This window comes from Manduca sexta, chromosome 9, assembly GCF_014839805.1.
Source record: "Manduca sexta isolate Smith_Timp_Sample1 chromosome 9, JHU_Msex_v1.0, whole genome shotgun sequence".
Classification (NCBI taxonomy): domain Eukaryota; kingdom Metazoa; phylum Arthropoda; class Insecta; order Lepidoptera; family Sphingidae; genus Manduca; species Manduca sexta.
In genome coordinates, this window is record NC_051123.1 from 6584972 (window position 1) to 6607489 (window position 22518).

A 22518-nucleotide genomic window follows, 5' to 3' on the forward strand; every position below is an offset into this window, starting at 1 on the left:
GTCGACGTTTTGCGCCCACCCTTTTACAACATCATAGACCGCGTTCACCAGCCGAGACGGGGCGAATCGGCTTGCAATGTAAAAATCCACCTCCTAAATATTTTGTACTAGCTTTTGCTCACGGCTTCACCCGTGTGAAAAAGTTTCCCCGGTATAGAAAGTAGCTTATGTTCTTCCCAGGGCCTCCAATTATATCCATACAAAATGTCATCGAGATACATTGGATAGTTTTTGAGTTTATTGCCATCAGACAGGTAGACAATTTTTTTTTCCCGATTTTGAAACATTTTCATTGATGCTCCGCTTCTTTTGGTCGCAACGTGATGTTATACATATATCTTATAGTCTGCATCGATAAATAAGCTATCTAATATCAATATATATCAGTAGTTTCTGAGATCTTTTCATAAGAAAAATAATCTATAAAGCAAAAAAAAACATTTTTTCGCATAATATTATATTTAGAGAGTAATAAAAAAATTATTTTTTATTGCGAGTACAATAGCTGTACAAAATCTTTGGAACGTATCGAGAGACTATACTCTTTTCGAAATTCTATAAAAAATAAAATATCTATGGCTGTCTTATTACGGGAAAGTTGTAAATAATTTTCTTTAAATTTCTGACGAAGCCCCTTTCATTAGGACCGTAAGATAAATAAAAAGTGACTTAATGATTAAAAAGTGAGTTCAAAAAGTGATGGAAAACCATACACAGTGTGCCTTATGAAACAAAAAACTATCATTGCGCACGATACCTCAACGCCATTTTGAAGCGAAATTTTATATGTAAGTGCCAAGTATTTCGCAATATTTTCAATTTTCACCCTTGTTCAGGGGATGAGATTGATGAAGGTCGATAAGGGAGGACGTGAGAGTGTCCATAGAAGTGTCTATGAATGATGAAGTGTACGGGTGCAGAGCCGAGGTCGGTGGTCGCATCGAGGTGGGTTGCGGCGCCGTTTATCGGGAGCTCGCATTAATTAAATTAAACAGTGCTCTATTGGACGGACGAATTGCCACCCTGCGAGATTGTGTGCAGTGGCCAGTGTGTAGAGTCGTTATTTACGAGTTAAGTGAATGTTTGAAGTGCAGTGTTGAGATTTGGCGTGGCTGCTGTTATCGGTCGCATTTCCGACTATTACAGATAGCGGGCGGCGCAGAGGATGGCCCGGAGCGACGGGACTGTTCTAATTAACTGACGGACGCCGCCGGCTTCCAGCTGGCGCAAGCAGTACGTCCTTTCCCTTGTCTCAACACACAATGAAAACTTTGACATTGATTTTTTCACATGCTAAATGGATTGTGTTAAGTTCACACTGTTTTTGTCTTTTATCAACAATGCCAATCTGTTTTCATTATTACATCTCTGTGATGAGTAGATTTCAACTATTCACTCATTTGAGCCATTCAGCTATTGTTGTTTTGTAAATGGGATTCAATAGACAGTGGGGTGATAACAAATTAAAAATTAAGACCAGTATTTTTTGTTTATTCTTGTTTAAAGTGGCTTAGCTATTTACAAATTAGTTGTCTTCATAAATACTTAGATACTAAATAAATTACCAAAATAAATTAATTTTAACAGTATTGATTAGCACCAGTTTGGACATTGCACTATTCCAATATAAATCACATTGAGATAACATTCTAATGTTGAATCACTTAAAATTGATAGAAAATGATGATCAATAATTATATTATGAGTTTACCAATTTTCCTTTACTTATAGTTAAGGAGGTTTTTCATATCTAAGCAACAAGGCAAATATGTCATATTGTGTATATTTGTTTCCAAAACTAGTACTGATATGTTCCAATTTAGGCAATAATTAATTATAAGATATTACTAGACATAACAACTCGAAGTCTTGGTGACAAATGCAGTGCAGTGTCAAACATTACTTTGTGATTCAAAGATATTAGTGATTGTGTACTTTACGCAGTTCAAAATTGTGCTAGTAATCAGGTGAATAACCTTCTTTTCTCATCATATATATGTACAAAGAAGTGTATTGTATTTCTTTTGCAGTTACAGTGTTGTCTCAAAAACGACTAAGTTGTTTCTAATGGCCTCCAGTTTGTATTCTATATGAAAAGTGCTACAAACAGTTTTAGAACATAACCAATATCTAATTATTTTAAAGTAGCATGTTACTTGTACTAGATATGACAGGATTGTACCGTATTGACATATTTCCGCAAGGTGCATACCAGGCCTTGTCCATTGACCAACAAGATTTGAAATCTGTATTTAAAAAGATGAAATAATTCTAACCATTGTTAGAAGATTCTTGTTGGTCAATATTGTGTTTGGACTTCTCTGTATTTACCATTAGGTACACTGTAGTTTAATTCTGCATAAAAAAAATATATAAAAAACTATCATGCACAGGACTTCTTTTAAAATATTAAGTGTAGAGCTCACAAACACAAATATGTTTGTGTATATATAACACCAAAAGGATTGATTTTTATTACCAATAAGAAAATATTTTCCGATTAGAAAAATTTTCTTGGGAATGGCTTCATATCAAAATCATACTTTAAATCGTAGACAATAAAATGCAGGTTCGTAAGATTCTGTCACAGAGTTTTGTAGTCTATGACAACATTGCAGTTGTGCGTTATTGTAACAGAACTATTGTTTTATTAGAAATGTGTAAATAAATCATAGTGGACAGTTACCTTGAGTATACTTTATAAATATTGTGATATCAACTTTATTGACATAATATGGTTGCAATTATGGAGCCTTGATGAAGGTGTTTTTTTTTTTGGCATTATTAATAGTATGTGATCTGGGTAGTCAATGCTACTCTCTCGGGTATATTCAACTAACCTTTCAAATAAACAATCCTAATCAATACCTAAAAATTGGCAGGAAAAATGTACCAATTGGAATGAATTTGTTTTCATATGTTTACAAATGTTTAATTTTGGTTATTTTATTTTTACTGTTGATTAATGCCAAATTAATTTCTGGATTAGGATTGTATAACATGCGTTAGCTTACGTTTGCCTTTCGCCTCGTGGGGGACAGCTGGGGGTATACATCAGATAAGTCCATCCTTGTTTACAGTTTATAAGGTTTTGTATACTGTAGAACGTTTAAGATCGTTACAGCAGTGAGACACTCGTGTAATGACTAAGTATCATTTAAAGAAGATTAAATTTATAGATGCGTCTGATGGCCGCTCCATCGACTAATGGCGGAAAGGATCTCTACGTTTATGACGTGCTAGACTTCTCGCTTCCTATGAAATGGTATGCTCTCATGACAAGCAAACAATCTCACATGATAGACATCAAAAATTTATTGTCAGTCATGGCAGCTGCTACAGTTAGCAGCTAAAATAATTCTCCAGTGAGGTGGCGGGCACTGCATTCTTCGCCGTCAAGCAACGCACTTCTCCATAAAGCCGTACCATATTTTCTTAATTAGTAGCCAAACTCACAGGGACCTTCGAACGATTTGAGGCAAACACTGTATTCTTTACCTCTGCATGGCTACTTCTTGAAAGCCCTCGATCTGGAACATATATTCTCGGTAATCGGTAACTCTTCCTTGATCCAGTACAAGATAAAGCAGCTAGTGAGATAGTAACTACGTCAGTCGAAATATGTCCCTTGTCCACTTGGCGAGCATGTCGCATTATCGCAAGCATATATAGGTCAATTAACTTGAGCTGTCCAACTTGGTAATGAGGAAATAAACCGAGAACCGAAATTTTATTTCCAACTGTGACAGAATTTATTTTAGATTTGCTTTTAAGACTTCACTATAGCAAAAGAAAAACAATATAATAGAACTGTAGTTAAAAATATTGGAGTGGTGTAGTTTAATTATTTTTGACAGTAGATAGCTCTTAGTCGTGAATTACAATAAAAAAGTACATGGTAATTTAGAGTGGTGTTAAACGTTCAGCATTATAAAAACTTGGTTTTCAACTACATGTTTAAAGAAAAATGTCTCAATTTGTAAGAGAACTGGAAAGTGAACAATGAACAAAAACCATACTATTTAATATTTCTAATGGTGTTGTTAATTTAAGAATTAATTAAATTTAATATTTTGAGAAGTTTATTGAATTTAATCAGTCCACATCATTTCAAGCCTAGGCCTTATGACTCATAGAGTATTACTATAGATATCTGATGTTTTATTACTGACAATGTTTAGGATAATCTTACTATAAAACAGTTTGCAATTTGATTCAAATTTTACTCCTGCTTTCATAGTATAATGTACGAGTAGGAAATCTCAAGTTAAAGTTTTCAAAATACAATTTGTTAAAAATGGATTTAGATGGGTTGATTGACGCCGCACAAGTCTTTTATTAAATGATCTTATAAAAATGCATAGCTACCCTATTTTCAGAATTGTCAGATATCGAAAGTGACTAAAGAAAATAAAGCGTTAAATAGAACAAGTGATTTGCATGATGAAATAATTGAAAAACTTTAAAAGTTTAAAATGTATTTGAAGAACGAAAGATTTCTATAAATGGCGATTCGTTCACACAGTCAATTTTGAAACTTACTATTCAAGTGTTTGCGATTTTAGTCACCTGCTATCCATTCTATTTGGACTATATTGTGCGGCGTGGGGCGGCGTAAATGGACCAGTGTGAAACCCACATAAGTCAATACACAACATGGCTCGAAAGTATTCCAATACTAAACACACTCCATTATTTATACTGAGGTAGTAGATATATGTTTACGGACAGTTTTCCATTGATTGCAAGAGCTAAAGTTACTTTTTGCCATAATTATGACGTTTGCGTTTGGCAACTTTTATAGCTTTTGTAGACTAGGATCCCAGAGACTCCAGACCTACATAATACGTCGTTTTAGCAAAGTTAAATTTTCTGAGTTACAGTAGCCCAATATACAATTAGGTGGCATGTGTACTTGCTATCTCAAAAGCGGGTTTTAAATAGTAGCTTCACTAAAATGACGTAGGTCTAGGACTGTGAGATTTTACTCTATTACTTTATCTGGTTTTATTTACAATTCATGAAAAACTGTCTGAAACATTCAATACAAGAAACTGCAAATGTTTCGAATTTCAAATACTTCATTTCCTCAGATAAAAATGCCACGGCCCGGCAGTCTCAAAGACCCAGACATTGCTGAGTTGTTCAGCAAACATGATCCGGAGAAAATCTTTGAGGATCTCCGTGAGATCGGTCACGGGTCCTTTGGGGCGGTGTACTATGCTCGCTGCAATCTCACCAAGGAGATTGTGGCTATCAAGAAGATGTCATACTTGGGCAAGCAGAGCGAGGAGAAATGGCAGGATATCCTGAAGGAAATTAAGTGAGTATGATAAGTCTGATTTATCAATTATTTTTGTTAAAATCCTGGTCTAAATCATTCAAAACTTAGATAATATAATAATATAATACGTGATAAAATACTGTGTTCTTACCAAAAATCTTTTCACTAATGATCTATTTACCATTGAGAGCAGCTGGAATACGAGGATGTTGAATATATTTACTTACATTAGATTTTGGCAGTCTGTATTGACGACCTTAAAAAAAATACAAATTTCAATTCTACAATCTCAACACTTTTTTCTGGGACCCACTTAGACAAATCTGGCAATAATGGTTTTAGAATTCTATATTTCTAGACCCACGGAACCCCTAGAATGCCATGTAAAGCTACGTAATTTAATAATTTGAAGTACTGGATGGCGTTAGTGCTGATGGGCAATATAACGCTTACATAAGTCGAACGCCGAGGTTTCGTCATTCAGTACTACATAAAAAATATATTTACGTTGTATTTGTTTAGATTCCTGAAACAGTTGGAGCACCCAAACACTATTGAGTATAAAGGTTGTTACAAGAGAGAGCACACGGCATGGCTCGTCATGGAGTATTGCGTCGGGTCAGCCTCCGATATTATAGAGGTAATACGTTTGACTTTACTATAATGCAATAATATCTGATTTGAGTCGTTGAAAGCAACAGTATTATTTTTTACGTGTGCTGTAATGAACTATGCTCGCGCAGCTCGAGGGACCGAGGGGGTATGTTAAAGTTACCATACATACCCGCCTTGGCTTGCCTTAGACCTTATTCTCTTTGAAAATGTGAACTATTCTCAACCGTGTTACATTATCTACGTGAAATTAGCGTGGAATTGTATTCTGTATGCCAATGTTAATTGTCATAAACGCGACCAAATAACGCGTGGCATACAACGGGAATCAGGACCCTTTAACCCACGTCGGCGTATCGAATAAAACTCCGCGGTATCGAATGCCAGCCCGAAAAAGGTAGCTTCGGGCTGAGCATAAGTATTAGCTTAGATTCCTACCGTAACAGCGCTCGCGATATATTGTTTAAGCAATCCGTCTGTATGTACCCTTATGACGTCCTAGACAGGGGCGGTTAGCACATCAACCCATATCAGGGTGCTTTTGGCGAACACAGCAGATTATATTTAATAAGGCGTTTGGTTGTTATAGTCACATAATGTGTGTAGTGATCGATATTACTCACAATTGTCTATCGTCTTTTATATCAGTCGCAAGCCGTGTAATTTTGAGTTTTTATGACATGATTCACCCTCTTTTATCGTCATGGCGTTAATATCTCAATAGACATCATACAAGATAAATTATTGTTGATAAACTGAGATGAAAATACATAACCAGAGCTTGAAGCCGTAATATCGTTCTCCGATTTAAGTAATCGTCTAATCTAAAACGGAACTATTAACGTTAAACGCACCAAACTTGAGTGAATCAGACCATGTTTATGGCACACGTCATGTTCTTCCCTTCGTGTTGCGTGCATCAGTGATTGCGATACAAGTAAAACACGGTTAAAAAATTATATCACTGTATTTGATAACGTCAATACAGCGGCGGGCTCGATTGTTTATAATTAAAACATTTTTTTTATTATTTTGGTCGACATCGTATGATTTCCGTATTAAGTGTAATTACCGATAACGATTATACGAATTTTATAATCATATATAGTGGCTTAGTTATTTATCGAAATTCCACTAAATAAAGCCGAAAATTTTTGTTTATGCAAGATGTTAAGAAACGTGCCTTTCGTTGGTTCGTGGGACGCCACTTTCACACGTAATTAAGAATACTAACATAATTCTTAGGAAATAGTCTTTGGCAATATGTGCACAATTTTTATAATATGCAACAAGCAAGCAGTCTTCGTACGACACTGGAGTGACCTTGATATGCCGGGTCGCGTTATTAAGGCGATACCTCAAGGTCCATTTTCATACATTTTGTTTCACCTTTAATCTGGGTAACTAAACAAGTATTGGCAAGTAAAGAATTTAAATTCACGTCTATTTAGTGATTAGTTCTCGCAGTTGAAAGAAAAACGTAAAAATAATTAATAATCATGGATATTTCGGCCTTTAAAATTTCGTCATATTAAATTTTAAGCCGGCCTTAAGCCGTTACATATCGTTCTTAAAGTATTGCTGCCTCTATGTTTCAACTTGCCAGCTATGAACTGGCAAGCGCAGCGTCGGGCGTCCATCCATGAGGTGACCAGATGACCTCGTAAAAGTCACAGGAGGTCGCTGAATGCGGGCCGCTTCCAATAGGTCGATTTGGCAATCTTTGGGAGAGGCCCATTTTCAGCAGTGGACATCCTGCGGCTGATGATGACAATAATGATGTGTCAGCTTTACTGTCTACTCTTGTTCATTAGTTTATCAGACGCATAACAAATGCCCTTTTTATTATTTTTTTTACCTGAAAATCCATTTTATTTTCTGTACTCGAGTAATAAGATTAACGAATTATCAAATGGAATGTTAAAAAAATGATATCTCAAACTAACCCGAGATATACTTTGGCGCTTCCAAATCAAAAATATCGGCAGGATCCGAAGTTCATTGACGTCATAATAATAAGTTGAGCCTGCGAGCGTTCGGCATTCCTCGAACTACCCGTGACTAACTTACATCCGAAATGCACAACTCTCATATTGAATTTATGAGGTCATTATTATCTTTGATTTCTAAGAATAACACTAAATAAATCCTAATACTCGCTTGTTGAATCACCAGCGTTTTATCTACATAAGTGCGCCCTGATTGAGTGCAGACGTTATTATTGTTAACTTTTAGTCCATAAATATTGACGTGTTTTTAAATTTTTTGTCTTATTAAAATTGTTTACGACTTATGTTCGACTAGTTATGCAATTGATTTCCATGCTCTAATAACGAGTGGGTTAGAAAATACAGGCATCCATTCTTCAACGAAGTACAACAATTATGAGCATTTTTCAGGGTTCCGTATTTCAAAAGGAACCATTATGGGATCATTTTCTTGGTCGTATTTCTGTCTATCAAAGACCCTTTTTCTCAGGAACACGAATAGAGATCAAGTTGAAATTTTACAACATATGTAAAGAAAAAAAATCTGAAAATCGCAAATATGTACGTTTAACAGCAAAAAAAATTGAACGGAATCCTTGTTTTTTATTGTTTCAGTCCTAGAGTGTAGATTGAGGATGTAAGGTTTTCAACTTTTGCCTTGAACGAACATTTTAGTAGATGTTTTATCGCAAATAATGAACCAAATCCCATGATGACCTAAAGCTAGACTCATGGGAAAGAGCACATAGCAGTACAAACAATATATTTATTTTGATTCCTTTGTTTTGATGGTACTTTATAAGCATGACCAGTGTTTGTGATTATGAATTCATAAAAGTTTTGCTGGCATAGAGTAGCGCCTCTCACTCGGTAATTTATTCAATACGCATGCCTCGGCACGCGTAAGATGCAAATTATATAAAATATAATAATGTCACTTTGTTTCCTGTTTCGAGTTGCGTAACACCGTCCTACTTCCGACGTCGTTGTGTTTTGATTTTGTTGATCTTTTTATATTATTAGATTGATTGGAGTATACAAAGATAAATCGATTATAATTTATGAAGTAATTTATAGATACATGGTTTAGGTCAATTTAGTAATATGTCTCATATAAAGTGTATTTGTCTAAAATCCGTTTAATTGCTGTACAAGTATTTTTGATTGTTTATCCGATAATTTTGCAAAATACTTTTATAGTTATAACACTTGAAAAAATCAACAAAAAAGCCAAATAAAGCGTAAAATGTCACCAAATCGTCTGTAGCGATTCTGATGATTCCAACTATCGTTCATGCTAAAAGTAAACAATTTATATTATCAGGTCCACAAACGGCCCCTGCGCGAAGAGGAGATCGCGGCGATATGCGAGGGAGTAGTGTGCGGTCTGTCGTACCTGCACAGCCTGGGCCGCATCCACCGCGACATCAAGGCAGGCAACATCCTCCTCACGGAGAACGGCACCGTCAAGTTGGCCGACTTCGGCAGCGCGAGCATCAAGTGCCCCGCCAACAGTTTCGTCGGCACCCCTTACTGGATGGCGCCAGAGGTCATATTGGCCATGGACGAGGGACAGTATGACGGAAAGGTTAGTTGATTGATATATCGTTTATTTATTTATACACACAAAATTGGTTATAATCGGGCACACATTGTATACAAAATTGCTTAAAGTTTTTTTTAACATAATAACCTCTTTTTTTTTAAGTCGGTTAATAAACCAAAACTTCTGTTTGGAAATTAATGATGAATATTACAAGATGACAAACGTAAAATTATCTAATCGTAACTATTAATGCTAATTTTAATGGGTTATGCCAATGTTAAGTTAAAAAAATATATGTTTATCATCGATTTAGTTCTAAATCCCTACACTTGTTACCTATTGAGATGATCAGGTATGTATGAACGTGTGAATTAGTAACATTTTTATTAATAAATAGCTTTCGCCTGCGGCCACGTGTAAGTTTTTCCGGGATACAAAAGGAGCCCATGGCACTTCGGAGTTATGTAGATTCCTATTAGTAAAACACATTTGAAAATCCATTATTAGTTCCTGAGATTAGCACATTCAAACAAACAAACCAACTCTAGCTTTATACAGTATAGACATTCAATATGTGTGTGTCGTAACTTGCGAACTCTGCAACATCATAAAGATCGAAATTAATTACTAAATAACTCAGCTCCTACTTTATTGATATAAACTCGCGTGAAAAGCCTTTCTCTCTTCTTTTTATATTATTATTATGTGTTAATCCAAGACATGGTCGACATGCCAAATTACATCCAAATCTGTTCAGTTGTGTCTGAATTTATTTTTTACAAAAGAAATCACGTTCTATCGTATTCAATATATTATATAAGTAAAATCATATAAAATATCCAAAATAAAACTAAATAAATAATTAAATCATATTAAGAAGAAAAAAAAACTACAAAAATCCATTGCAAAAGTAAAGTCTTTTGGCGACAAGTTAATTAATCCATGTCCTTGACGTCGCTTGAAGCCTTCTAATATAAAGACATGTTTTGTCACTCATTGTTTTTATTAGTTTAAGTACATTACTTAATTTATGCTTTGTTCTTTAATGAAAGTGTATAAAAAAAATTGACACTGGCTTTCAACATCGTTTTTAATATCACAATATGGGAATCTAAATCGGAACACAAAGCGCCTCAAAAACACCACCCCTCGATCTCTAAATTATCCATAATAATTATGCTTATAATGTATGTAGCTCTGGTTCCAGCTCTAGAAATGTTGTAGCAAAATGATGCCCAATTCTTTGTTTTTTATAAACAATAGTTTATAGCATTAATTATTCTTTATAGCATTAATTATTTACTGTTGGGTACTAAGGTTCAAGTACCAATAACATTGATATATTTTTTTCAGGTGGACGTTTGGTCTCTGGGCATCACCTGTATCGAACTGGCGGAGCGGAAGCCACCGTATTTTAATATGAACGCAATGTCTGCACTCTACCACATCGCGCAAAACGACTCGCCCCCTTTACAGGTGAACGGCAATCGCCTATTGACCGTATGTTTTTTTAAATTGTCTCTTCATAACTCTAAATTGCTACTTATAAAATGAAAAATATTTGTTCCATATTAAAATGATAAAAAAAGTAAACTTTTGTCATGCCATGCGATATTATGACATAAAATTTAAGTTTTATTTTTAGAATTAAAATTTTCCTATATATTGTTATTTATAGTTTACTATACGACATTTTAGGCGCCCGAATGGACGGACACATTCCGCTACTTCGTGGAAGCGTGCCTGCAGAAGAACCCGCAGGACCGGCCGTCGTCCACCAAGCTGTTGTCGCACCCGTTCATAACGCGGCCGCGCTCCCCGAACGTGCTCGTCGACCTCATACAGAGAACCAAGGCCGCCGTGCGCGACCTGGACAACCTCAACTACAGGAAGATGAAGAAAATACTCATGGTCGATGGGGATAACGAGAGTGCTATTGGTAAGAATTTATGTATTAGTGTATGCTCCAGGATATTTAACTTATGAATATGAACATGTCTATTAATCAGTTACGCAAAAGTTAACTAGTGGATTTGGATGATTGTTGGTATTCAGATAAATAAATTTGATTGTTTAACTCAAACATTAATTTGATCTTCAACAAATAGACACTGGTTATTTTATATATTGTGTTGGTATTATTGACAGATCCAAAGAAATAGCTTTAGCATAATGAGAGTATCCTTGTCATTTTATAACAGTTTAAGTCTATATCATAGTACTAATGTTATGTTTCTCTTTATAAAATAATTTGAAAGTAAATTCAAAAGGTAAATAAGTTGCGATATTGTGCAGGCGACAGCGAGGAGACGGCGGAGGAGCGGTCGGGCGGCGACAGCTCCAAGTCGAACTCGGCCACGTCCGAGCACAGCGCGGCCGGCGCCTCCAGCCAGAGCTCCTCCTCGGGCAGTCTGCGCCGCAGGCAGCGCCCTGTTAGTACACAAACACATATAACAAAACAGATTGCTTTCATCGTGTCACTCGAACGGTTGCTAGAATTATCGCGGATATGCGATATTCGTTTTTGTATGCACGTTGACTATGTCTTATTTATTCATAATCATTTTAAATTTAGTACACTCAATATTATATTAAAGCTGGTACAATACAGCTATTGACAGGACATTGGTATCTCTTTAAAATTTACCCACTATACATAAGCTGTAAAACACGCCATAGTGGCCTACTTAAATGAGCTATTCCAGGACCAGCCTGTGATCTAGTTTTGTACAGCTCAGCATAATTGAATCGACTGGCGAGGAAAAACCATGTCCCGTTAATCATTGTCCTATAGGACTTACTACAAGTAACCTGAAGTAACTTTGCCACCCTTGGATAACAAAAAAATAAACCTATTTGTCCAGATGAACGCGAATCACCAGAACCAACAACAGCCGCAGTACCAGCACGTGAATCACCAGCACACGCCGCTCTCTACCAGGTTAGTATAGCATGATCACAAACATACCATAGCAACCTGTATTCTTGTCTCTTCTCTTTCCTTATTGTAGTTTAGTTGATTCAAAGTACATTAGATAACCGTACTGTACCATTGATTTCTTCTAGAATAAGAATTTTAAAATTATGAAAATAGTTACCTGCAAATCATGGAGAAGCAATTAATCCAGCCACATAACTTTTCTTAGTTGATTGATCCATTATAATGTTATTTATTAACTTATTTGTTTTTTTATATTTATCTGTTGTGTATGTAGCCAAAACTATTACATATTATGCATGTTGTAAAATCTATATGTTGTGAATGTTTATACTTTTGTATGTCAGCCTGCTTGCTTCTTCATATTCAGCCTAATTACCTGTAGTCATATTTTATTTTTCTTTGATGGCGAATGGATGACAAACATGTCATCAAAGGATTCTATACAAACTGGTGCACCAAAATATACCAGTTTACACAGGATAATAAAGCATCAAGTATTTATCATAGTAGCTACCACGTAGAACTTTGTCTAGCACCACTCCCGCCTATTGTATGTCACCTGCGCATGTGTAGCACTAGAGCTTCGTTACCTTTCAGAGTTCGCAATGGCTGGCTTTACTCATGTTGGTGTTTCGTACGCAGAGAGAGCGAGAGCCCTCTGCCGCCGCCCAACGACGATTACGTGAACAAGGACGCGATGCGCGACTACGCGAACAGGGACTCGCTCGGCGACGACTACGATGACGACTACGTGAACCGCGACGCGATCCGCGAGGCGCGCGAGCGAGAGCGCGAGAGGGATGCGCACGCGCACGCGCACGAGTACCGCGAGTACGTCAACGCGCCCGCCGCCTGGCACCACGACGCCGGCGACGACAACCGCAACACGCAGCGCCGACAGACCTGCCGGAGTGAGTCACAAACACTATTTACGTTCATCTTGCGCCGTTCTTCGCTTCACTGTTTCTCCTCAAGTAGGTTGTATCGCTAAAAATCCAATTGAACGGCATTGGAATACAATGTCAATGATGCAATTGACAGTATTATAAGAATAATACTAGAATACATGTTATTCTACCTTTGGGAAAACCTAATCTTGGTATAATCTCGAATGTTACCGTCACATGGCTATCCTGTTCGGGAGCATTAAGGAGCACTTTTTTTTATTAAATAATTATCGTAACGTATTTTGTTAACATATTCATGGACTAATGGTGCTAATTTGTACATTCCAGGTATAAGTAATAATGTGTCGGCGGCGATGTCGCTTGTGTCAGAGCACGGAGCGAACAACTTCGCCACGATACGAACAACTAGCATAGTCACCAAGCAGCAGAAAGAACACAACCAGGTGCTTTACAAATTCTAGTATATTTTATTTATTTACAGTATATATATTATACTTTTCAGAGATATGAGACAAAAATAATATTTGGGTTAATTAATGAGTTATTTTTGTATAAAAAGGGTACAATAGACATTTTACACGAGTAGAGCTATGATCAAAAGATAGTTTATGAAATAAATAAAAATAAATGATTAAAAAACGTTGTCACTGTGAGATATCATGTGAATACGCTTATAAGTGCGTCATACTTAGTAAATTATGGTGTTACCGGTACGCGACAGGAGATGCACGAGCAGATGTCCGGCTACAAGCGCATGCGGCGCGAGCACCAGGCGGCGCTGCTCAAGCTCGAGGAGCGCTGCAAGGCCGACGTGGACGCGCACAAGGCGCAGCTTGACAGGGAGTACGACGCGCTGCTGCAGCAGCTCTCGCGGGACCTCGAACGGCTGCAGGTACAACTGATCTGCCACAATATACTCCATACACGTAATCAAAAAAATAATTAAGAAGCTTTTAAATAAAAGAGCTACAACTGTAATCATAAACTGTGTAAATGTTTAATAAAATAATGTTAGTCCATATTATTATTAATAACATATTTTTGTGTGTATTATATTATGATTAATAATATATTTCTATCATATTTCAGACCAAACACGCGCAAGAGTTAGACCGCAAGATGAAGCAGAACACAGCGGCAGAAAAGAAACTGGTGAAGGACATCACCGCGCGGCAGGAGCAGGAGCGCAAGGCGTTCGAGGCACAGCGCAAGCGCGAGTACAAGGCCAACAAAGAGCGGTGGAAACGCGAGCTCAGCATGGACGACGCCACGCCCAAAAGGCAACGCGACGCCACGCTACAGTATGTGAACATAACATAACAATCGTTTTACAGTAATAGTATCTTTCAAGATGTCTTAAGTTGATAAGTAGGATTTCAATAATATTGACAGAACTATCTACGCATCCTTCACAACCAGCGTTTTCAGCTTTAAGAGCCGGCAAAATACATAATGCGATTCAGTGTGGTATCGAGATAGTAGTGACTCCTTGTAAAAGTGTTGCTGTTGTGTTGTGTTGCGAGTTTACAAAATACAACAATAATGTGTGCTTGATTGCAGGTCCCAGAAGGACAACCTGAAGCAGGCGGAGGCGGCGGAGGAGCTGCGGCTGGTGCGGTCGCAGCGCGAGTACCTCGAGCTCGAGCTGCGGCGCTTCCGACGCCGCCGCATGCTTGCGCTGCACCACAAGGAACAGGAGCTACTGCGCGAGGTACGCATCACACCCTCTATTAGTCTCGATCGACAAAATATGTAAATAAATTTTTACTCACTGTTAAGAACTACACTGGACAATATGGTAAGTATTGTGTAATTCAAATTTTAAGTCGACGATGGACAGAAAATTGTGAAAGTGCCTTCCGGCGATCGTCAAAGTTTTGTCGGACTCCTTAGATGTGTGCTGGCTGACCTTCAAAAAGCCACTAAAGCACAGTTTTATATGTCTTCAGTAAAATAACAAATGAATAGTTGCTATGAATTCCAAAATAATAATGAAATACATGTGGAATATTCTAGGAGTTGAACAAACGTCAAAATCAGCTAGAACAGGCGCATGCTATGTTGCTACGTCACCACGAAAAGACTCAGGAGCTCGAATACAGGCAACAGAAGGGCGTTCACGCGCTTAGGTGAGCATTTCTTACTAGTTGCGTAAATTTCCAAATATAGGGCCGTCTTAAAGTCGGGCTTACTCATAATATATTATATTACTTTGTGACAATTTAATGCGGACTGTTTCATTGCTCATCTTTGAAGAGTAAACCGAACATGATTGGTACACAATGATCATTGGATAGATTCAAAGCGATCTATCCTTTTTGGCGGGAATGCATTTTTCGCGAAACTTATATAACGCACCATTACTCATCAAAATCAATATAAAATGGTCACTTATGGAATTGTTTACCAAACATTTACACAAACACTGTTCTATTGTCTATAAAAATTATCACATTGTATTCACCAGAGAGGAGCAATTGGCAAACCAGCATGCAACGGAACTCGCCAACCAGCGCGAGTACATGCAGCGCGCCGAGCATGAACTGCGCAAGAAGCACGCGCTACAGCTCAAACAACAACCCAAGAGCCTCAAGGTGAGCGCCTGTGGTTATTGTTACAGCAAATATTGTATGACAATATAACAAGAATATAATGGCCATTACTTACCGTCGCTTTAAATAAACGATTCTAATTGCTTTTTTCGATCCATCGCGAAAATGGACAATGAAAATTTTATGTAGACGTGCTCGGAATTGAGTCAACCCGTTATTTATGTTCAAATATTAAGATTGGGATGGTTTATTTAAAACGGTGTTTAGCCAACTATTATAGTAACACAGTTTGTTAATTTTTGTATTTTCTTCACTACTTAGTACATACTTATCCATACTTACATCGTGTGAGATAACACAAATATAGTTTCGACCTTAAAAAACATAGCGTTAGTATATATATTTAAGCGAAACTGTATGTTATTTTTACAGCAAAAAGAAATGCAAATACGCAAGCAATTCCGCGAGACATGCAAAATACAGACGCGACAATACAAGGCACTCAAGGCGCATATATTGCAGAACACACCTAAAGTATGTACCACTTTTGCACAGCAACAGAAAATAACTCCGTTTTTTTAACCTAACCTAGATGAAAAAAAAAAAAATTTGTTACTAAGTTTTTCGAAGTTAGAAATTATAAAGCTCCTAATTATAACATAATAAGTTAAAATAATTCTTCAATATAATATGTATAAAAAAATATATTAATTTTTGTATTTTCTTATGGAGATGTCTATTATAACACTGAAACAATACAAAATATAATATTGATTGCAGGAGCAACAGAAGGAAGTAATAAAGACATTAAAAGATGAGAAACGGCGTAAACTGGTTCTACTGGGCGAGCAATATGATCAGAGCATCACTGAAATGTTGCAGAAACAGACTGTCAGGCTTGACGAGAGTCAAATGGTACCTAATTAATTGCATTTTATATAAAAATAACAGTGCGATTGACCCATTGCTCTATGAAGTTTCAATAACTACAATAATATTTTACGTAAAAAAGCTACTTAAAAAACAGTTTATGACGAAAAAAAATAACGTCCACGCACCATACGCGCCGTTGACACGCTTAAAATAACAAAACGCGTCGAGAATACAAATAGTGCGTTGTTGACGTAAATATAAAGTTTATGTACCCCGTAACTGTCAACTACAATACAATCGCAATAGCTAAGTTTCTACTTTAGTATGAAATAGTAGAATAATTCGTAACAAATCACCTAATTTATCTTAGACTGAGTCAAAGCGGGCCCACCACTTAAAAACGTTATGTATGTCAGATGGAGTGCCAGCAGCTGAAGATGCAGCTGGAGCATGAGCTGGACATGCTGACGGCGTACCAGAGCAAGAGCAAGATGCAGGCCGAGGCGCAGCGCAACCGTGAACGGCGCGAACTTGAGGAGCGCGTTGCTGTGCGTCGCGCGTTACTCGAGCAGAAGGCGAGTGTGCACACATTACACAAGATATATTACAAGCTTTAATATTATTACTAGTGTAGTCTCACGTATTTTGCATTGTCGTCGAGTTGATATAGTCCAGATAATAGTCGGCACCTATTGATGTATTGTGTTGTGTTGTGTGGTGCGCAGATGGAGTGCGAGGGCGCGCAGTTCGTGAGCGAGCGCGCCGAGCGCACGCGGCTGCTGCACGAGCGCCACGAGCGCGACCGCGCGCACTTCGACAACGAGAGCGCACGACTCGGCTTCAGGTACTGTGCAACGCATACCACACACACCCACACTACACGTTTATTTATATGAACTACGGACAAAACATCCGTAAATTTATTATTAATTTCATGACTGATTTGTGGGCCAGACAAGAGGTCGATATTTTGATTACAGTATACTTGGGCTTCTTGAATTGTGAAGGGATGTCCCGCTTTGGCAACTAAAATTTAAAATCATACTAATGAAACAATGTGGTCCAGATTTGGAAATTGTGTCTATTATGCGGATAGGCTTGCAGTGGCGAAAGGTGAAATTTTTCGAAAGGGAGCCCGACACAACGTTTAGGTACTAATAGGTATGAATGCGGCCCGCAAATCGTTCTAATGGTAATTATATTCTACACAAAGGGAAGCCGACAGGAATCGGGTTATATGGACCGTTCACCACTGTAGGCTTGGTACTTGTATGTTATACAGTATCAGATATGTTTCAATAATATCGTGAGTAATATTAGAATATGTGTCCGGTATATGATTGAGTATGTATGGTCTGCAGCGCGTTGGCGATCGCGGAAGGCAGCCGCGAGGGCTACGGCGAGGAGGAGCAGTCGCTGTCGGGCTCGATGCTGTCGCTCGCACACAGCAACTCCTCCGCAAGCTTCGCGGCCGGCTCGCTCTAACACCTCCCCTCCCGCCACGATAGTGTCTGATGCTGTTGCCAAAACCACCGCCTGACTACTGTCGCACGGTTACATATAAACTTGTCCATGTCTACAAGCTTTGTGCAAACTGTATCACTCAGATACATGATGACTTCACTGGTATTCTTCTGTCTCTGTATTTGAGTTTAGAAACCGTGTGACAGGTTTGCTGCACAAATCGTAACCGATTCGTTTGCCCCCAAACTTGCGTATTGTGCGCTATCAATCTATTTATACAAAGTTTCTGTGCCATGCACTTTGCGCTTATTTTATAACTTATACTTAATTTTAAAATGGCAATGATGCCGACGATTTTCGGATATATAGATATCTTATTTAAATATCTCAATGACTGGCTATCGAACCGTTCGTGTAAGGCTTACCAGTAAATTTGAGGCTTATTACCGCGAGGAGCGGGAAGCAATGTTATACCCCGCCTTGTCTTGTTATGGATGATTCTCTACTCGGTCGAACGCGACTGTAAATCGATGTCGTAAGATGTGGTACTCGGTCTACCTCATTAGTTGACACTTAGTATTATCGCAAAGGAAATTATTGAGTGGATTGTGTAAATGTGTTGTGTGACCACCAATAGTATTATTACTGAGTATTGAGTTCACTGTATGTTTTGGCAGCAGCATTAAATTCCATCTCCCACATTGTACACTGAGACTGTTCTGCCCTCCCACAGGATAAAGTTTGTAGTGAAAAGTTAGTGTAAAATAACGGCTGCGATGCCTAATTTATTAATTTTATGATTGTATTTTTAGTTGTGTCTTCCAAAAGAATGCGTGCGGCAGTTTGTGATCGAGGAAGGTGTAAAGTGGGGGGCATTTCCTATTCTATTACACTATTAAGTTTATTGCACTCCATTATTATGCTTATGTGTAGCCGATCAGACGAGTAAAGTTGAAACAAGCATGCAAATGTCATATAAGCATCACATTATAAAGACTTGAAAATAATCTGTAGTCAAAATAATTCCACTGATGATAAATATTGTATGCTTGATTGATTGACACGAGTTCTGCGAGAGTATATTTACTTGCTTACATAAAAATATTGAACTGATTGATGTTTATGATTTATCTGTCAATTAACATACAATGTCTGGGTGCTTCAAACTGCGCCAACAGTAAATAAAGTTAAGACTGGACTACGCTTAAAATCTGATATCTTGTTCAATTTTCTTATATGTTACTCCATGATGGAAGAACAAATAAATAGTCTAAGGAAAACACAAAAATTGCTCACTTAATAAGGTAAAATAGGACATAGATACAAAATCTATATATTTATTATACATTTGTTACAACTTTACTTGTCTCTGCTGACAATGCATCAGTGTGTTTCAGGCATCTATGTGCTCGGATACAAATACTAAATATTTATACCCAGTGAATGGTAATCTGTAAGAAAAATATGTCATAAGTTGTGACAGATTGAAGAATAAATAAATGCAATTTAATGCGATTTTTACAAAAGACACGCATAGCTAAATAATATGTTAAAAGGCTGCATATCTGTCAATTAAGATACATTAGTCGGCTACAAGCGATCCACCAATTTTACTGTAATAGTATAATGCCCGAGACATATTGTTGCACACCTAAAATATATAGATGTATGTTATGATGTGGTAATGCGCGAGTCTGTCTCTCGCTAGCGTGGTGTTATTTAATGATGTTGCAGTGCGTGAGAATGATATGCTTTTCTATTAGATGTTTTACTCACAATACGACTCTGTTCCGTTGATTTTGAATACGTCATGAATATGAATTCCACAAAAAAAAGCAAAAATGACATTTATAAATAAATACCCCAGGCGATTTTAATGAACACGAGTTAGGAATATTGTGCGTTGAATAAAAAAATATTTCTCTAACAAAATCGATCTCTTAGCCATAAGTTTGACTTCAATCTCTTGAATATTATTAGACCGTCCATCTTTGAAATTGCAACATACTGTTTGCCATAAAACGATAAAAAAAAACGACGGAACAGTGTTTTTTAGGGATTATGATTAAACCTAAAAATCTAGTATTCCTGATCTACTATTGTATAATGTAGTTTGTAATAAGTTTCCATAGAGGTTTTAGCTAATTTTTCATCTTGATACTCTGTCAAACAAGATTAGAGGAAGTCGGTAAATGCGAAGGTGAGCGCGTCAAATGATAGTTTAAGGTAAACTTTGTAGTGTAACGAAGGAATGTTAATTCGCGGAGTGTACCTACGCTTAAAGTGTTGACTAAAGGCATTAAAATAGATAAGTAGCCTGCTCACGGCCAAGAAGTAAAGGAATGTTGATTGACAAAGTGTACCTACTGTTAAGATGTTTGACAAAAGGCATTAATTAGTTGAAGTAGTCTGCTCACGCCGCGTCGACTCCCGCGCCTGCCCTCGCTCGCCGCCGTGGACCGGGGGAAATTATTATTTACAACGTTAGATAGTCAAAATTATACTATTCATATCACTAGATTTTACTTTAGAAACGATTTTTGAGTGTAATTATTGTAAAAGTAAGTTGAATTTTTGATGAGCCGACTGGTGTTTGTTTATTGGCCTAGAATTGAGTTTATTGAATGTTTGTAACTGGTTTTGTATTCGAAATTATTATGCTTGTTTGGTACGTTTTAAAATTCTAAACGTGTAACAACGCTTTACTAAAACATAGAAACGTGACGTGACGCGCGCACGCCGAGTGCGGGCCCGCTGCGTCGCGCGTGTAAATATAAAGTATATATATATTATGTATTAGCGAGCACACGATATGCCTTACTGGCGGAGGGGCGCGCGGGCTTCGACGTTATTGTATATAAAGAACAATAATATTATTAATATAACTATTATACATAGATTGTTACATTTGTAAGGTGCGAGTGCGGTGTTTGTGTACATTGAGGTGCGACGCTCGACGCACACGTGCTATTTTCTTTATTTACTATCGAATTTAGTGTCCTAATACACTACGTATTGTCATCTTCACTTACCAGTCATGTATGTATAGACGAATACATGTTATATAGCGCGATTTTAGTCATAAATATCCAAATTTAGTTAATATTATTTTTAAATTATTTTTCATTTTATATTGATTAATGACTTCTTCCTGTATCACATTGCTTGTAAGCATCACACGATGTGATCGTTTTATTTTGAGTCGGTTAGCGATTTATTGGTTAGGGACTTCAAGTTGACACCAGCGAGAAATGAATGTAAAATTATGTAAAATATAAACGAGATTTGTAGCTGTTTGTACACTGAAAGCGTGAGGTAGCGCCGCGCGCGAACTACTTTTAATAATATTCGCTTAAATTCTCTAGTTAATGCAAACCCACGCGCGGCGTTGCCAACGAACGTTTGTTATAACTTAGCCTCCACTCTCCCTCTTAACTGACCAAGTAAATGACAATAATCTCTAGAAACAGCTTCATTCGACTCGACACCAATGCCTCTGTGTTGTAAATATTGTTTACCATCGTACGACAGCGCAGCGATTATTGCGGCTATTTTCTTCTCCTGTGGAAAATTTTACGTCCATCGCTAATTTATAAACCCAATTAACAGTTTTTTGTATGTTTGTAAGAGTCCTATACAATCGGCCTACAATTGTTTCCAAGCGTAAAACTAAACACAAAAATATGTTATAAACCATTAAAAGAAAATTGTGATGAGTTAGAATTATTCCACAAGCCACATTCATCAATGTTATCATTTTGATATTCAGTTTCGTCTATTGTATAAAAAAAGTTGTTTATTATTACATACCAAACTTCACTAGCCTGTTCTGAAAATTAAGTGACCATAACATGATAATTTTATATAGTTTATCATAACAGCCAATGTATAAATATTATCACATGTCGATTGCGCCATAAATAATTTTAAAACATTCAGATTAGAACTAGCGACGTCACACGACGGCGAAACAAATATTGGTATGGAAATGCTCTCTAGATATAAGGGACTCTTTCCCTCAGTATATTCCGCTGCGGTCACAGTATCTGAAATCTATGCACTATGGAATTGAATTTAAGAGCTGTATGTAGGCTTCTCGCAATAGACGGTCGGTACTTAAAGTTAGGCGCGTAGTATTTCGCTCGCTGTTGTAGTTGAACTCTGCCGGAGCGCTACAAATGACGTCCCGCAGACGGACGGCGGAGGCAAGAGTGTAGTGCAAAGGTGCGTAGGCGCGTCTGTCCCTACCTTCCATCGTTCGCTGTTCTAGAGTTAGGTGTTATCGGTTACGTAAGATCCCTCGACAAATCACCATCGAAAATAAAATATAAAGTTTATAGAAGTACCAAA

General features: G+C 37.3%; 1 protein-coding gene across 5 annotated transcripts; it reads left to right on the forward strand.

Annotated features, from left to right (window-relative positions):
• Nucleotides 1-516: 516 nt before the first annotated feature.
• LOC115441367 (serine/threonine-protein kinase Tao) lies at nucleotides 517-22503 on the forward strand. Of its 5 annotated transcripts, none has more exons than XM_030166138.2 (21): nucleotides 524-788; nucleotides 1147-1233; nucleotides 5094-5323; nucleotides 5807-5924; nucleotides 9209-9472; nucleotides 10784-10906; nucleotides 11129-11369; nucleotides 11726-11862; nucleotides 12295-12371; nucleotides 12969-13282; nucleotides 13607-13722; nucleotides 14004-14171; nucleotides 14369-14580; nucleotides 14840-14990; nucleotides 15296-15408; nucleotides 15747-15873; nucleotides 16264-16365; nucleotides 16612-16746; nucleotides 17121-17279; nucleotides 17430-17548; nucleotides 18066-22503. In XM_030166138.2, the coding sequence occupies exons 3-21, from the start codon at nucleotides 5100-5102 to the stop codon at nucleotides 18187-18189; spliced, it is 3024 nt and encodes a 1007-aa protein (XP_030021998.1). In that variant the 5' UTR covers nucleotides 524-788; nucleotides 1147-1233; nucleotides 5094-5099; the 3' UTR covers nucleotides 18190-22503. The 5 variants fall into 5 exon arrangements, with proteins under 5 accessions (XP_037292836.1, XP_030021998.1, XP_037292835.1 ...); XM_037436938.1 differs by having other exon boundaries at nucleotides 524-945; nucleotides 14001-14171; nucleotides 18066-18189; XM_030166137.2 differs by having other exon boundaries at nucleotides 525-788; nucleotides 14001-14171.
• Nucleotides 22504-22518: the final 15 nt, after the last annotated feature.

What these genes read in the sequence shown, in the direction of transcription:
- LOC115441367 (XM_037436939.1), top strand. Translation starts at nt 5,100, where the DNA reads ATGCCACGGCCCGGCAGTCTCAAAGACCCAGACATTGCTGAGTTGTTC. An exon ending in GGATAACGAGAGTGCTATTG is followed by an intron (nt 11,370 to 11,725) that starts GTAAGAATTTAT and finishes GATATTGTGCAG; the next exon opens with GCGACAGCGAGGAGACGGCG. An exon ending in GGCTTGACGAGAGTCAAATG is followed by an intron (nt 16,747 to 17,120) that starts GTACCTAATTAA and finishes TATGTATGTCAG; the next exon opens with ATGGAGTGCCAGCAGCTGAA.